Source organism: Danio rerio, chromosome 13 (genome assembly GCF_052040795.2).
Source record: "Danio rerio strain M-AB ecotype USA chromosome 13, GRCz13ab, whole genome shotgun sequence".
Taxonomy (NCBI): Eukaryota; Metazoa; Chordata; class Actinopteri; order Cypriniformes; family Danionidae; genus Danio; species Danio rerio.
In genome coordinates this window covers 25,625,001-25,639,455 of record NC_141033.1, presented here as the reverse complement: position 1 = coordinate 25,639,455, position 14,455 = coordinate 25,625,001, and the positions used below count along the sequence as shown (strand labels likewise).

Sequence of the window (14,455 nt, the reverse complement as noted above, 5' to 3'; positions counted from 1 at the left end):
ATTCGACCCTACATGCGATCTTAATTCAGCTTGTCTATTATTCAGTCAATTATAATTTCAAGTTCCAGAGAGAAGGGTAAAGGCGGTTGCACAAGTCTGTACTATGTTTTATGTTAGCAACATGGACACCTCCAAATGATGTTAAAAGTGTCACATACCGTATTTATAAGTTAAAATTCATCCAAAAATGTCATTTCTGTCTTAATGTAATGATGAATTTGTGGCCACAAAAATCACAAATCACTGTTTGTTTACAACAGAGAGGACGTGCGCGTGCCAATGATGTATACTTTAGTGAACAGAACCGAAACATTGGCAAGTTCTTCTAAATAAAAATTGACATTTTAAGAGGCCCTTTGCAAACACTTAAAATTAAGTGCATGACCGTTTTAGTACAAAGGGGGCTCCAGACTACAACTAAATGGTCACATTTTCCTTCTTCCCTGCCAGAAAAGCTATCTCTTAAAAGAACATCAAACTGTGATTATCTCACAAGTGTGGCTTTGCCTCAAAGTATGTGTACTTTTATATTAAACATGATCTAACTTTTACACAGTCAGGCCAAAACAGGCACACACTAGCCGCCTAAAGCGAGCGAGCCAGGGCGAGCCAAGGCCAGAGACGTTTCCACTGTCACTTCCGGGGCCTAATCGGGCCAAAGCGGGGCTTTCTCGGGGCCAACGGCCAGCCTTTTTCGGCCCGCCGAATACCTTGGGCCAAGGAGGGCCAGCCGGGGCTTCGGGGCGGAGTGAAAGGAGAGGCGGGCACAGTTTTCCGATCGCACTCGAGTACATGCGCCAAACAAATAAATAAATAGGGGAAAGAAAACATCTGGAACAAATTATAGGCTGGGGTCTTTTTTGCATATGATCGCCCTTAAGTTTCTCTTTTAAATGTAAGGCTGTTGCATAAAATGATCTTTCTTTGCTGCATCTTTGATGTTTCAATAACGCATAATAATCTTTACACCATATTAAAGACACAGCAGACAGTAAAGGTTTTCAAGAGGTTTTGTCAAGTTTAATACTGTAAGTGTGTTTTTGCGCGTTTAGATGCCGTGTGTGTGTGTGAGACCGAAAAAAGAGCGCTCCATTCATAGCTCTATTGATGCCGCGAGCGGCTTTTTTCTTTTATTTTTATTGTTTTAGTTTATTTTGGAGATAATACACTATATGAATACAACAGTATTAAACTTTACAAATTTCATGTCCACTTTTGTAGGCTCAAAACAATAGTGTCATATCTAGATAAAATAGCCCTATATTGAAATAATTTAAAGAATTACAAATATTAGATAAGCCTATAATAAAATCACATTAAATAAATAAACCAATATAAAACTAACAAAAGCTATAGCTATAACAATTAGGTACTATATCAAAATGTTTCAAATTTATATTAAACTTTCATTTTTCAAAAGCCTCTTTGAAAAAAAGATTTTAGATATTTTCTAAAAAAAATAAATAAACACCGGAAAATGTTTTAAATATTATTTATAAAGTATTTGGATACGATGACATTAATCAAATCATGCAAACAGAGCATTTTCGGGGTGAGTGAAAGCAGAAACTAGGCGGCCTTTTTTTCTGTCTGCAGCCGCGCAGCACTTTTTTGACGGGGAAAACTGCAAGTTCAAAATGTGTTCTGTGTCCTCAAACAAGTGTGTGTGTTTTTATATGACGTGGTAAAATTAAAAAAGGGAATTTTAAATACATAAAGAGCTTTATTAGTGCATAGCTGCTGAGCGCAACGAAATATAGGCAATATTTTATTACGTGCTGCTCTTATGTGCTGAAACACTGAACACTTTCCTTTACTTAAGATATAATAAGCAACATCTTTAAATAAAGGGAATCACCTAACCAAGTGTCATAAAGCCTATAGGGGGAAAAAAATCATGTTTCAGTTCTCTCCGGAGCATTTGGGATGAATGTTGGACAGCGTCTGTCTAGAGGATGTTATAAAATACATTTTATATCGAGTTATTAACGGAGAATTTTATATATGTGGTGTTATATTATGGATGTGTGCGCTCCCTGCGCTCCGGGTCCCTCCGTTGGTGGCGAGACCACTGGATTTCGATGCCAGTCGGTCGGCGAGTAAATGAATATGATGAATGAAAACACACAGGCATGTGCGTATAGACATGCGTTGTACTGCTGTACAGTAACGTGTCATTTGTTTGTTTTGGTTGTCCTAATTTTAATAGTTTCGTGATGATGTGATGGTGTGCTTTATCTGCATGATTCCCGCTGAAGTGGGCGGTTTGAGTGACGTTCGATTCGGGGGATGTTCTGGGGGCGGGGTTTGCGTGACGCGCTGCGAGCTACTAGCCCCACAGTGGAAACGCGACATGATTTCGGCCTCACTGCTCAACCTCCCAGGCGATTGGCCCGGCCTGGCCCGATATAAGCCCTGGCTCGCACTGGCCTGATAGTGGAAATGCGGCTACTGATAAACATATACCAACATTTAGGTTTAATGACTAGTGTATAGAAAACCCATTTACATTAAAAAAATGAAGACCACCTGTTCTTCCTAATGAGAACTCGACCAAATTTTCTTCCAATATTGTCACGCTTCATTATGCCGTTCATACATGTGTGAAGATCTTCAGCAAAACTCTGTGATCATTTTGAAGTGTGAAATACAGTCCACCGTCAAGCTGCTTTTAAAAGCCAATTTTCCCCTGAACCGATGAGCAAGATCCAGGCATCGCCGGTGATTTAAAAGAGCAATCAAGCGCCTGCCAAAAATGATTGATGCCTCGAATCTGAGACCTGACAAGTGATTCGTTGCCAGCTGCTTCAGACAAATATTCTTCACGAGGACCATGTTTGCTCTCCCATTTCTGGCGAGAATGGCACGGAGGCTGCTTCCTTTAATTTCACCTTGAACTATTGTCCTCCTCGCGGCTTCAAACTCATAACATACGCTTGTTTTCCACAGTACCGCTGCCTTAATCAGAGTTTCATGGGATATGAAGGCTGCGAAATACAAGGGTGTCTGTTCATCCCACATTCGGCTCTCTATTCTATTTCCTTTAAAGTGAACTGGCAGGGAAGACTGATGTGCACATCATAAGAATTGTTTTGTTTTGTTTTAGTGAAGAACAATGCATACTTTTTCATGTGTGTCTACAGAAATATCTCAACTGTTACAACACTTTCCCTGCAATCTCTATGAGTGTACTTTGCTAGACTAGCGGCTGTGATTCAGAGTAGCGAAGGGCACTTATTCTTGCTCTTTTCCTTTGTAGACAGGCAGATGATGATGAGTCAATTTGGGGTGTGCTGGCACTCTTGAAAGCATGTGTGAGGTTGTCATTAACACACTCGCTTTCAAACATCTCTCACATCTCCAGAACTGAACAACATGCATTTCTGTGGACTGGAAATCGCATTGGAAACAAGAGTAATTGCACCGAGGCTAAATTTGGAAGGAAGTTTGAGGCTTTTATCCAGGAGATTATGAGCGTGGCGCATTAAGTTGAGTTCCTGTACTGATGAAGAGGAACTAAGCTAGAGGCACATCTCTGAGTGTGATGAATAATAATGTTCTCTCTTCAAAGCACCTTTTGAAAACACCATGTCTAAGTGCGGGGAAATATATTGTTAACATGTTTTCTATAATTACAGGGGTCATGATACTGTTGGAGCGGTGGCTCTGGACTCTTCGGGTAATGTGGCGTGCGCTACATCCACCGGAGGAATTCGAAACAAAATGGTGGGAAGAGTTGGTGATTCTCCCATTATAGGTGAGTCTGATCAGATATGGAGGACAGAGCTAATCTCAGTGTCACAGCAACTTTAATTTTGAAGCAGGGCCTCGGTTGAATGAGTCATTTCGGTTTGAAGGTGTCAGCTCTGATCAATACTCAATTGTCAGAGTGTTTTCTCCTGGGTTAACACACATTAACGTGTGACTGTCTGTGCTGGTGTCTTTTTCCTGTGCGATAAGGATCTGGTGGATATGCAGACAATAGAAGCGGCGCAGTCTCCTGTACCGGCCATGGAGAGTCTATTCTCAAAGTCACCTTAGCCAGATTAATCCTCTTTCACGTTGAGCAAGGTATGAGACATTTCCACTAATCCTGATGAATGTGTGAGTGGGCATGCACACTTGCTTACATTTTAGGGATACAAAATTAACCATATTTGCTTAATTTTATGCTGAATCCAAAAATGTCAATATGCATTGCCTTTCAAGCATTTGAGGGTACCATGATTTTTTTAGATCATAATTAAAGAAGTAAAGATTGCAAAAAAGATTGTGACAATGAAAGATTTTAATGTTGCTCTCTGTGCTTTTCATTAGTCAAAGAGTCCTAAATAAAGTATCCTTAAAATAGAAAGCAACATTGATTAGAAATGTTTCTTGAGCATCAAATCAGCACACATGAATGACTTGTAAAGGATAATACAACATTAAAGAGCACCCATGATGAAAATCACCTCTTGTAAGCTGTTTGGACTGAACTGTCTGTATGTATAGTCTACTGTTATATTGGAGTGATAGAAACACAAGTGTCTTTTTTTAAAATGTCCTGACGTTAAAATAGGATTCAAATCCCAGTGATTTTGAGGCCCATCGCAATGTGACGTAAGAGTTGGGTTTTTCCCATCCACCGAATTGATTGACAGGCACCATGTGTCTATAATAATAACAACAACAACAACATCAACATGAATACACGTCCACAGAACTTTTTTTTGCATACCTTGATTAAATTAGGAATAAAATATCTGTTACAAGTTTGTGATTTTTATAAGTTTAAAATGTTTTTAAAACAGAGCACAGTTGTAATAAAGACAGTAAAATCACTATAATCCTTAACCGCTGTAATCACCACAGACGCATAGTTTCAATAAACGCTAATATATGTGTGTGTGTGTACTGCAAACAACATTTGTGTGAGACTCATCATTTCAGAAAGGCTTGAATAAACTCCACCACAAATACATGAAATAAACTTACTTGGTATTTTTGAGAAATGAGCTGTATTTCAGCTTCACCCGAGTCTGTCTCTGTCAATGACAGCTATTTATTTGATGTAACGCAGGAGAAACAGACATGCACATGGGAACGGTGGGCAGGAAGAAGCAGCTCATTCGCACTTAAAGCCACAAGCTACAAAAACAGCTACACTGTATTCAGACACCAAAATGGGCAAAATTGAGACACCAAAGGTTTATCTTACTTACATGTTGTAAAAGGGGTAAAATAGGTGCCCTTTAAGACTTGTGCAATAATGCAGAAAATTCACCATCAAATTTTTAAATAAACTATTTCACATGCAAGTCCTGTAACCCAAAGTGTGATAAATAAAGTCCCAAAGAGTGATAGATAAATATTATAAATAAATAATATACAGAGTAAATATTCTATATCAAAACAATGCCCTGAAATCTATGTCCATGCTGCTGCTGCTGCTGCTACTACCACTACTAATACAACAACAAAATGTATAGGAATACATGGAGTATAGCATGTCACACTGATATAGGGCTGAACAATACTGTGTAGCACAGTTGTTGAGTGTTGTGATAATAAATAAATTTTTAAAAAGTGTAAAAGTAGTTGGTCACACTTTAATTTGGTGGTCCGTTTGTTGAATATAAGGGTGCTTTCACACCAAGACTTTTGTTTCAGAACCTGTCTCGTTTGCCCAGTCAGCGTCGTTTGTTTAGCAAATGTGAAACGCTCGGATCTGCGCCAAATCAATCGGTCCGAGATCGCCTTAATGAGGTAGTCTCGCCTCGATTAAAACAAACTCTGGAGCGGATCGATTGTAGTGAGAAAGCAAAACGATCCGAGTCCAGCTATATCACAGAGTATTATGGATATGCAATAGGCATATATGGCTATAAGAAGAGAGAATTACGAGTAGGGCAAGATGCCATTCCTACCGGTAAATGTGCGTTTTATGTTAAATGCAAAAGTGAAAGCATGCTAGCAACTAACAAGAATTGTTTATCGTTAGAATCATTAACCTAACTGCAGTCTAGCCAAGAGCTATGCATGAGAAAGTCTTACCTCTGATTTATATCAGGTGATGACGTCTGTGGGCGTCACCATTCAAAATTAAAGCGCAGATTTCCGCTTATAAAGTTTTATTGCTTATCATCATAAATTAAAATAAGGACACATGACAGCTGAGCGGGACTAAAACCATAATACACCAAACCAAAATAAACCATGAAACTCTGACCAATGTGAGGAGAGTTTGCTCGCACGTGACTTGTTTTAGCTCTTTTGTTCTGTTTAGAAACTTTGCCGTGTAAAAGCGAACCGAACCAAGAACAAAGAGCAACATTGTAACAATTTTAATCCCTGTTTCGGAACAACTGAATCGATTCACGTGTGAAAGCACCCTAAGTTACATTACATCTACAGGCCAACTAATTTGCAATAGATTATAAGTAGACTGTTAGGTTAGGGCTAGGGTTAGAGTAAGAGTAAGCTGATATGTACTTGCAAAGTTTCTTATAGTCAGTTAAATGTCTGTTTAGCAGCTATTAACAGATATTAAGCAGAGAGTCTACTTATATTAAAATGGACCATCAAAATAAAGTGTTACTAAGTATTTTTTTTAAATCATCAAAATTATCGATAATGGCCATTTAACAAACAGATAATAGATATTGTTCTGCACAATAATATTAATAATATAAACATTTAGATTTTAAAACAACATGAATGACTGAAAACCTTGGCAGACATTCTGATTCTTGTTGGCTGTTGTAATTTTTTTTCTCTTGTCTCCCAGCATTTGTATTTATTTTCAATTCTAGGTTCCCCTAACCGCACCTACTGGAGTGGTGTTTGAAATTGATAGGCGCATCTAATTGGTCAGATTTGGATAACCAACTTATCAATGAAGCACACAAATCCTTGGTGCACAAATTTTTTTTAATTTATTGCACTGCTCTTTTATAAAGATAAACTATTTTCATATTACATATCAAAATAATGATATTTTAGTGATATATTGTGCAGCCAATAGTTATAATATAAAACAATGTAAGTGTATGGAATTACACACAAACATATATTTAATGGCCATTATTTTTTACTTATATTTTTCTATGACAAATTCGCATCACCTTTCCACTGCTATACCTCTTATTTGTTATTTGCAACTTGTATTCATATTGTTTTGGCGTACAAGGTCTCGATCATCTATACCCCATTTACCCTCAACCACATGTAGCTATTATTATCAGATTTTGTATAACCAAGAATGAATGTCAAATCGCACAAAAATGGGATGCTGCTGTTGCCAGTCATTTTAATTGGTGTGTATGTGTGTGTGTGTGAGAGAGTGAGAGTGATAGAGAGAGACAGAGAGACAGAGAGAGAGAGAGAGAGAGAGAGAGAGAGAGAGAGAGAGAGAGAGAGAGAGAGAGAGGAAGGATCGGATGCACTGCCACAGAAGGCAGATGATAATGAGGTGTGTGTTTGTCTGTGGAAAGAGTGTGAAGGGTCAGCAGGCTGTTGGCATTCTGTGGTAATGATACTGCAATGCCACATAGTCTGTTTTTCTACACCAGTTAATGGTTTTAGCAATTACTGGGAGTGCTATAGGGTCCTCCTCATTTGATATACAAGGTTAAGTAATAGAAATACAAAAGACCATTTGAAAATTCTCAGTTCATTTACAATTAACAAAATTTACAATTTTAGATTTACAATTATGACCATAGTAATAATACATATAGTAATAATTGTGAATTTTTGGAAATTGAGATTTATATGCCATCTCAACGCTGAATAAACAAGACTTATCTATGTATATCTTTAGGATAGGAGAATATTTGACCAAGATAAAACCATTTGAAAATATGGAACCTGTGAATTAAAACAAATCTAAATAGAGAAAAACAGATTTACAGAAGAAAAATGAGAAAATGTCTTCAAGGAACACAATCTTTACTTAATTTTCTAATGATTTTTAGCAAAAAAAAAATTAATAAATTAATTAAAAATCCATCACTTTGATTTAATTGATTTTGGCTATTAAAACAGATAAAACTTCTCATATATAGTTACAGTATGTGTTTAAGTAGATTGCATTTTCGTTTTGTTCTACAAAGTACTAGCATTTCTCTGTTTAAAATAAAATTGTTATTTAACACATAAAATGGGGGGGGGGGGGATCTTTGTTGCCAGACATGTTGATATGAACATACACTACCTATCAAAAGTTTGGGGTCAGTTTTTTTTATTTATTATTCTGTTCATCAAGGTGGGATTTATCAAATGTAAAAAAAAATGTTGACTTGTTAAATATTTATTAAAATTTTGAACAACTGCTTTCTAACTGTATGTGGTTTCAAATAACATTATTACTCCAGTCGTTATTGCTTTTACTACTATTATCATTACCATTATTATTATTATTAATAATAATAATAATAATTATTATTATTATTATTATTATTATTATTATTAGAGTGATATCTGCAGGATCATGCAACTCTGAAGACTGGAATAATGAAGTTGAAAATTCATCTTTAAAATCACTGGAATAAATGAATAAATTAAATTATTAACTACTTTTAAACAGTTGTTTTACAATGCAATAACATTTTACAATTTTACAATTTGAACTGTTTGAATTTTTTTATTTAAATGCAAATAAATGCAGCCTTGGTGAGAAGGATAAGCTTATTTTAAGACATTTAAAAATCATTCTGAGGCCAAACTTTTGACCGGTAGTGTATGTAAAGTCAATACTGATGCTTTAATTTCAAAAGAGTTACTGAAACCAATCAATATTTACCGGAATAACCTTGAATTTCAAACCAATGAAAATATCTGTTATTCTAACTAAACCTCATTTTCTGGAAAAAAAAAATCCTTTTATCAAACCTTTATCGGATACAACCATATTTTACTCAAACCCACACCAAGTAAATCCACCTCAGAGAACTTGAGAATTTCCAAGCGGCTCCTCAAACTTTTCCCACAGCTGTATCTATAAATGTTACATTTCTAGGCCCCAGTTAAAGCTGGAATACAAAATGACTGCTCAAAAGAAAAAATAAACTTTGACATTGGACACATGAAAGAAAAATAATGTAATTGGCACATTACAGTATAGCTTTTACAGAACATGTCCACAGAAAATAAATAAATTAAACCATGTAGATATTAATATACTGTAGTATACTGATGCAGTGTTTGTCTTTTTGCAATAAGCTGAAGTTTTCTACTTGTTTTTAACAGCCCAGTTGTTTCACTTGATGGAATGAGCAAACCATGAGAGCAACATCTATTGTTAACTTTAAGACCTGGAGAGGGTTAGCAAGGATACAAATGCTGTGCAATAGGTGCAGCGCTTCACCAAATGACACAGAGAGACCAAATGCACTTTAGATTGTTCTATTGTGTTGGAAAACACCAAGAAAATAAGAGCACAATGAAAAATGATGTGAAAGTGGTAAGACGGTCAGTTTTTTGAAAGATGTCGCTATGATTAACGATACTGTATTTACTCTATTATAGTGAAACAACATTACAGTATAAAATAAATAAATGTTCTCTATTTCAATATTTTTAAAATTGTCACTTATTCTTGTGTTGGCAAAGCTGAAGTTCCTGATATCATTTCAAAATCTGATCTGATGCTCAAGGGTAATAGTTATTCTGCTCATGTTTGGGAAAACACTTCTTTTTTCAGGATACTTTATTGAATATAAAATAATAATAATAATAATAATAATCATAATAATAATAATAATAACAATATCTTATTGAATAGTGAATAAGATCCTTATAATGGTGGATAATACCGCATTGGTTTATAACAGTAACAGGTGTTACTGCATTATACGATTTTTACTGCCTTATTAAACCTTAAAATCCCTACCATCTATTTATGCAGTTCTATATTTTATCCTCAATGTACAAGCCTGACAGGAAATGCTTGTGATAAAGTACAGCAAAAATAAATGGGATGGCAGCGAGATAAAGTTCTGCTGCTAACTTTGCTGACACTGACACATACTTGAGTGTTTTCTTGTGCAATGCAGGGAAATCAGCCGTAGGCGCCGCTGAAGCCTCGCTGCAGTACATGAGCCAGAGGGTGAAGGGATGTGGAGGAGCTGTCCTTCTGTCTTCCACGGGCGACTGGACCGCCAGCTTCACCACTCCACGCATGGCCTGGGCCTCCGTTAAAGAGGACATCCTGCACTATGGGTTAAATCCAAAGGAACACTTTACAGAGATGCTCAAGTAAAAATTGGTGTTTTAGTAAATACAATTGAGGTAAATTGCTTAGGAATTCTGATGTTTGCTTAAGTTTGATTTTAGCAGTTTGTCCCCTGTGAGGTATATTATTACACACTTTTTCTTTTCAATTTAAATCAGTACTATATGAACTGTTTTTTTTTAACAAGCAGTTAACGCAAAAATGTTCTTAAGCAGTAAAATCAAATCGTTTTACATTTGATTAACATTTAGAGCAGGGGTCAGGAACCTTTTTTCAGCAAAGAGCCTTTTATGATTTTTTTTAGCAAATGAATTTAAAGAGCCACTGGCCACTTTATTAGGTACACCTCTCCAACTCCTTAACACAAATTTGTAATCAGCCTATCACATGGCCGCATCTCAATGCATTGAGGCATGTAGACATTGTCAAGACGATTGATTAAATAATACAGGTGTAAACAAAAACTTTATTTATGTCCATGCACAACTCAAAAATAAACAAATATAAAGCATCACATGTAGAGCAAGTCCATGAATGGAAAAAAAGGACAATTTATAGAATGTTTTTCTTTTCGCCATCACCACTCATGGATGTTGTTTGAATTTACATACATGAGAAGATTGCCATAAAAATGCAAGTTGTTTGCTCTTTATTGGTGTCGCAATTCTTTATCCATAGTGCCGCACACGCGGATTGGTTGAAACGTCCTTTTATTGCTAACTGAGTTCTTATTCATTTTGCTCTAAAAATTACAATTAAAAAGGGATTTATAATTGAATTTTCAATCGAAAACTGACTTCTAGTCATGGTTATCATTTTTAAAACTGTTATAAATTGTTATTGAAGGGAGACAGCTGGAGAGTCATGCATACAGTCTTTGGTCAAAGAGCCAGATGTGGCTCGCGAGCCATAGGTTCCCTACCTCTGATTTAGAGAATAATCCATTCTGCACTATACAAAATGCTTGGTTCCACACAATCCCTTTGTGTTGTTACAACATGAAGGAAATAAGGTAACTTATTTGTTTTTGAGCAATTCGAGCGTTATGGATGTAAATTTTGCAGCAAAAATTCAAAACATAAATTCACAGATAAAGTATATATTAACATTATATTGAAGCATCTGTTTATATTTCCAAAACAAATAACCACAGAGTTATGGAATCAGAAAAATATCAATCTATAATCATTTTTTAGATTTTAAATGAAGAAAATAAACATGCGTTATGAATGTGACAAAAATGTTAGAAATTTTACAGTATACCGTACAACACTTCTTAGAAATTCTGTAAATTAAATTGCACAACGCAAAAGAAATAACGCTAATTATGTATATGAAATAATCAATTTCTGCATTTATGAGGAAAAAGCTACATTATGGATGTGATATCTCTCTGTCATGGATTTGACAGATGTGAAATTGGCACTTGTATGACTTAAATCCATAATAAATAATAAATCCAATATAATTGTTTGAAAACATTGACAGAGACATTTTTGAGTATTTTTAAAGTACTGTATACTTGCTTACAAAAAACATACAAACCGTTTAGCTATTTTGGTTCTGCTAACCATACATAACATGGCTTAATATGGCTTAATGTAACTAAATGAAGAATTAATCTTAACCCTCAGATAATGAATGACGAGAATGACATTACTTCAAAAAATCTGAATTTGGCATGGGATGAAAACTGTTTTCAAGGTATCCTGTGGTTTGGAAAAGTCAAGGTTTTAAAACCGCCAAATTTTCTGCTGTATCGTTTCTAAGGTACAATATATATAATATTTTTTATTTACGTCTTCTTTTTTTAATGTTTTTAGGATAACAGTATCTCCAGCTGAAAAGGTATCTAAAAATGCTCTTTTAAATTGTAAAGAAATCTGTGTTTCTGAAGCTAATGAAGACTCATTTCTATTATTTAGTCTGACATGTTTACTGATCCAAAATAGTTTAAATGTTTCTCAAAATAAAGTATATTGTGCTCAAAGGGGAAAACATTTTTGTTTTTAAACCAGACATTTTAAAAGAATATATTTTAGTCCAGTAATCACAGTTCCATCAAACATACCGTTAGAATCTTATACTGGCCAGATGTATCAGATAAATTTGAAAAGATTATGTATTAGATAAATACAATAACAATATAAAAAATGTATAAATGGCACATTCAGCATTAAATTAATCAATGCATTGGTTTTGTACTACATTTGAGAAATTCTGCTTTATTAAAGAGGCGTTTTTTTCCTTCATGATTTTTTTTATGTTTAATGATGCATAGAGGACTGTGTTTATGTTTCTTAAAAAACATAATCACAATGGTCCTGCTGATTTGTGAAAAATATCCTGGATTTTTTGTTTTTGCTTGTGAATGAGGCAGCGATATTATGGAATGGAAATGAGGGGGGCTGTTAAATTATTCCAGCCATGGGAATTGACGGATGACTAATTTAATTATTTCCTGAATTTTAATTCTTCATTAGGAAAAGTTTTACAGCTGCTAGTTAGTGCCTTGTTCGCCCTTCATTTATTTAATATTTAAATGTTGTTTCAAATTAAAGTCTGCCCGTGTATTGTATGCACTAAATGAAAATAAATATGCTCTTAAAGGGTGCACTTTTTACCAGTTAAAAAGATCATAAAAAGCTTCAAAATGTATACATGCTTCATAGTGTGATCTGAGGTTATATTTGAATTATTAAACAGTAAAATCCATTGCAATAGTATCTACAGTATGCAGCAGAATCACATAGAGGAATCTCAAGAGGTTTTCTGACTCCTAAAAAAGGCAAAAGTTTCTCTTGTCTTTTTATTATTGACGGAACTGATTATTCCACAGTGATTCCCCCACTCCTGCTGTGTGCAGCACCTCTATGCAATTAACATTTTGACATGTTTGATCAATCATACAGACTACAAAAGAACAAAAATAAATAATTAAGTACAGATTATTAGCCTGGATGCATTCAGTGTATTTGATCAGCGCTGCGAGTTAGATCAAAGCTTTGCACAGAGTATGGAAAAGCCGACATTACAGCATCTACTCCGCACCATGAGACAAAAGTGTGTTTCCCCAACTGAAAAAAGATAAACATTATGCAGAGATCAAGCCCTCTGAGCTTTAAATGAACAATTCTGACTCCAGCACAGCCGAAGTAGGTCAGTATTTGGGACTGCTTGTTAAAACTTAACCAGTCAACTACTTTCCAAGTTGTTGAGATGTACTCTGCTAACTTGAGATTCGAGTGAGCCGTATCTAAAAAAAGATTTCATCATTTGCTTTTACATAGCAGTTATTTTATTAACTTTTAAAATTAGTAGCTCTCATGAACTAACAAAGAACTAAGCAATTCATTATTGTAATGTCAACATTTTTGAATTTGCTATAATATTCATTAATTTTCTTTTCGGCTTAGTCCCTTTAATAATCTGGGGTCGCCACATGCAATAATATTAATTTGCTTTAATATTATTTGCTATAATTTTGAATCTGTGGATCTCAGTTAGCAAATGTCACTACACATACTTTGCACTTTATAAGAAAAACACACATCCAAATATTCAAATCAATTATTGTAATTGCCATTTTTCCCTTATTTATTATTTTTTTTATCTCTTATAATATAGATTTTTTTTATCTCTTTATAAGGATAGTGCCTATTTTAAATATTTATAATTTCAGAGATACAACGCGATCCACAAGATGATGACAGAGACTGGTTGGAGATTGGTTGGCCTGTTTTCGTTACTGCAAACAAGCGTAGTAAAAAGAAAGAATGCCTTGCATGTGTTTAGCGTTTTTCCTTATCGCAAACACAACTGTAATCTGGTAGTGTTGGTGCTGCTTTGGCTTTTTCTGGGATAATTACTGTGATCTCCCAATTGCAACAGAGAAATACTGGCCGATATCTCTGTAGATTGATGCCATTTCATCTATTTCATCCATCTATCTATCGATCTATATATAGATATTATATACATATTATTAAATGACAAGACTCCTATTAACATACTTACTGGTGTAATATCAGTATAGAATGCATGACTGCATGCAACTTTAAATAAAACTTATTAAAAAGAGCGGGGACGAAAATAACGTGGGACAAAAGTAACACAGCATATTGATAATATCGAGGACCACAATGGAAAAAGCCTGTGGCTTTTTTGTGTATTTTATCATTGAAAGTTTTTAAAATATGTATGAATTAATCGAATTGGACTCATATTTTTGTTAAAATT

General features: G+C 35.0%; 1 protein-coding gene and 2 long non-coding RNA genes across 6 annotated transcripts in view; 2 read left to right on the top strand and 1 right to left on the bottom strand.

The window, feature by feature from the left end:
• si:dkey-103j14.5 overlaps positions 1-12,468 on the top strand; it is a 36,648-nt gene extending 24,180 nt beyond the window's left edge. For 2 of the 4 annotated variants that reach the window (XR_015505941.1, XR_015505940.1), the window contains exons 5-8: positions 3,639-3,757; positions 3,961-4,381; positions 4,434-6,029; positions 6,096-7,959. Coding sequence is in view for 2 of the 4 variants with exons in the window: in XM_087279346.1 (XP_087135472.1) it covers positions 3,639-3,757; positions 3,961-4,071; positions 10,038-10,243 (436 nt within the window). In the remaining 2 variants the exon portion in view is untranslated. Of the gene's footprint in view, positions 1-3,638; positions 3,758-3,960; positions 4,382-4,433; positions 6,030-6,095; positions 7,960-10,037 lie in introns of those variants that run through there. The other 2 variants (XM_087279346.1, XM_087279345.1) reach the window with 1 other exon arrangement.
• Positions 1-14,455, top strand: part of LOC147841059 (uncharacterized) — a 141,413-nt gene that overhangs the window by 41,280 nt on the left and 85,678 nt on the right. The window lies entirely within an intron of this gene.
• Positions 9,559-14,455, bottom strand: part of si:dkey-103j14.4 — an 8,055-nt gene continuing 3,158 nt past the window's right edge. The window contains 1 exon segment of the long non-coding RNA NR_188714.1: positions 9,559-10,197. This is a non-coding gene — a long non-coding RNA (si:dkey-103j14.4).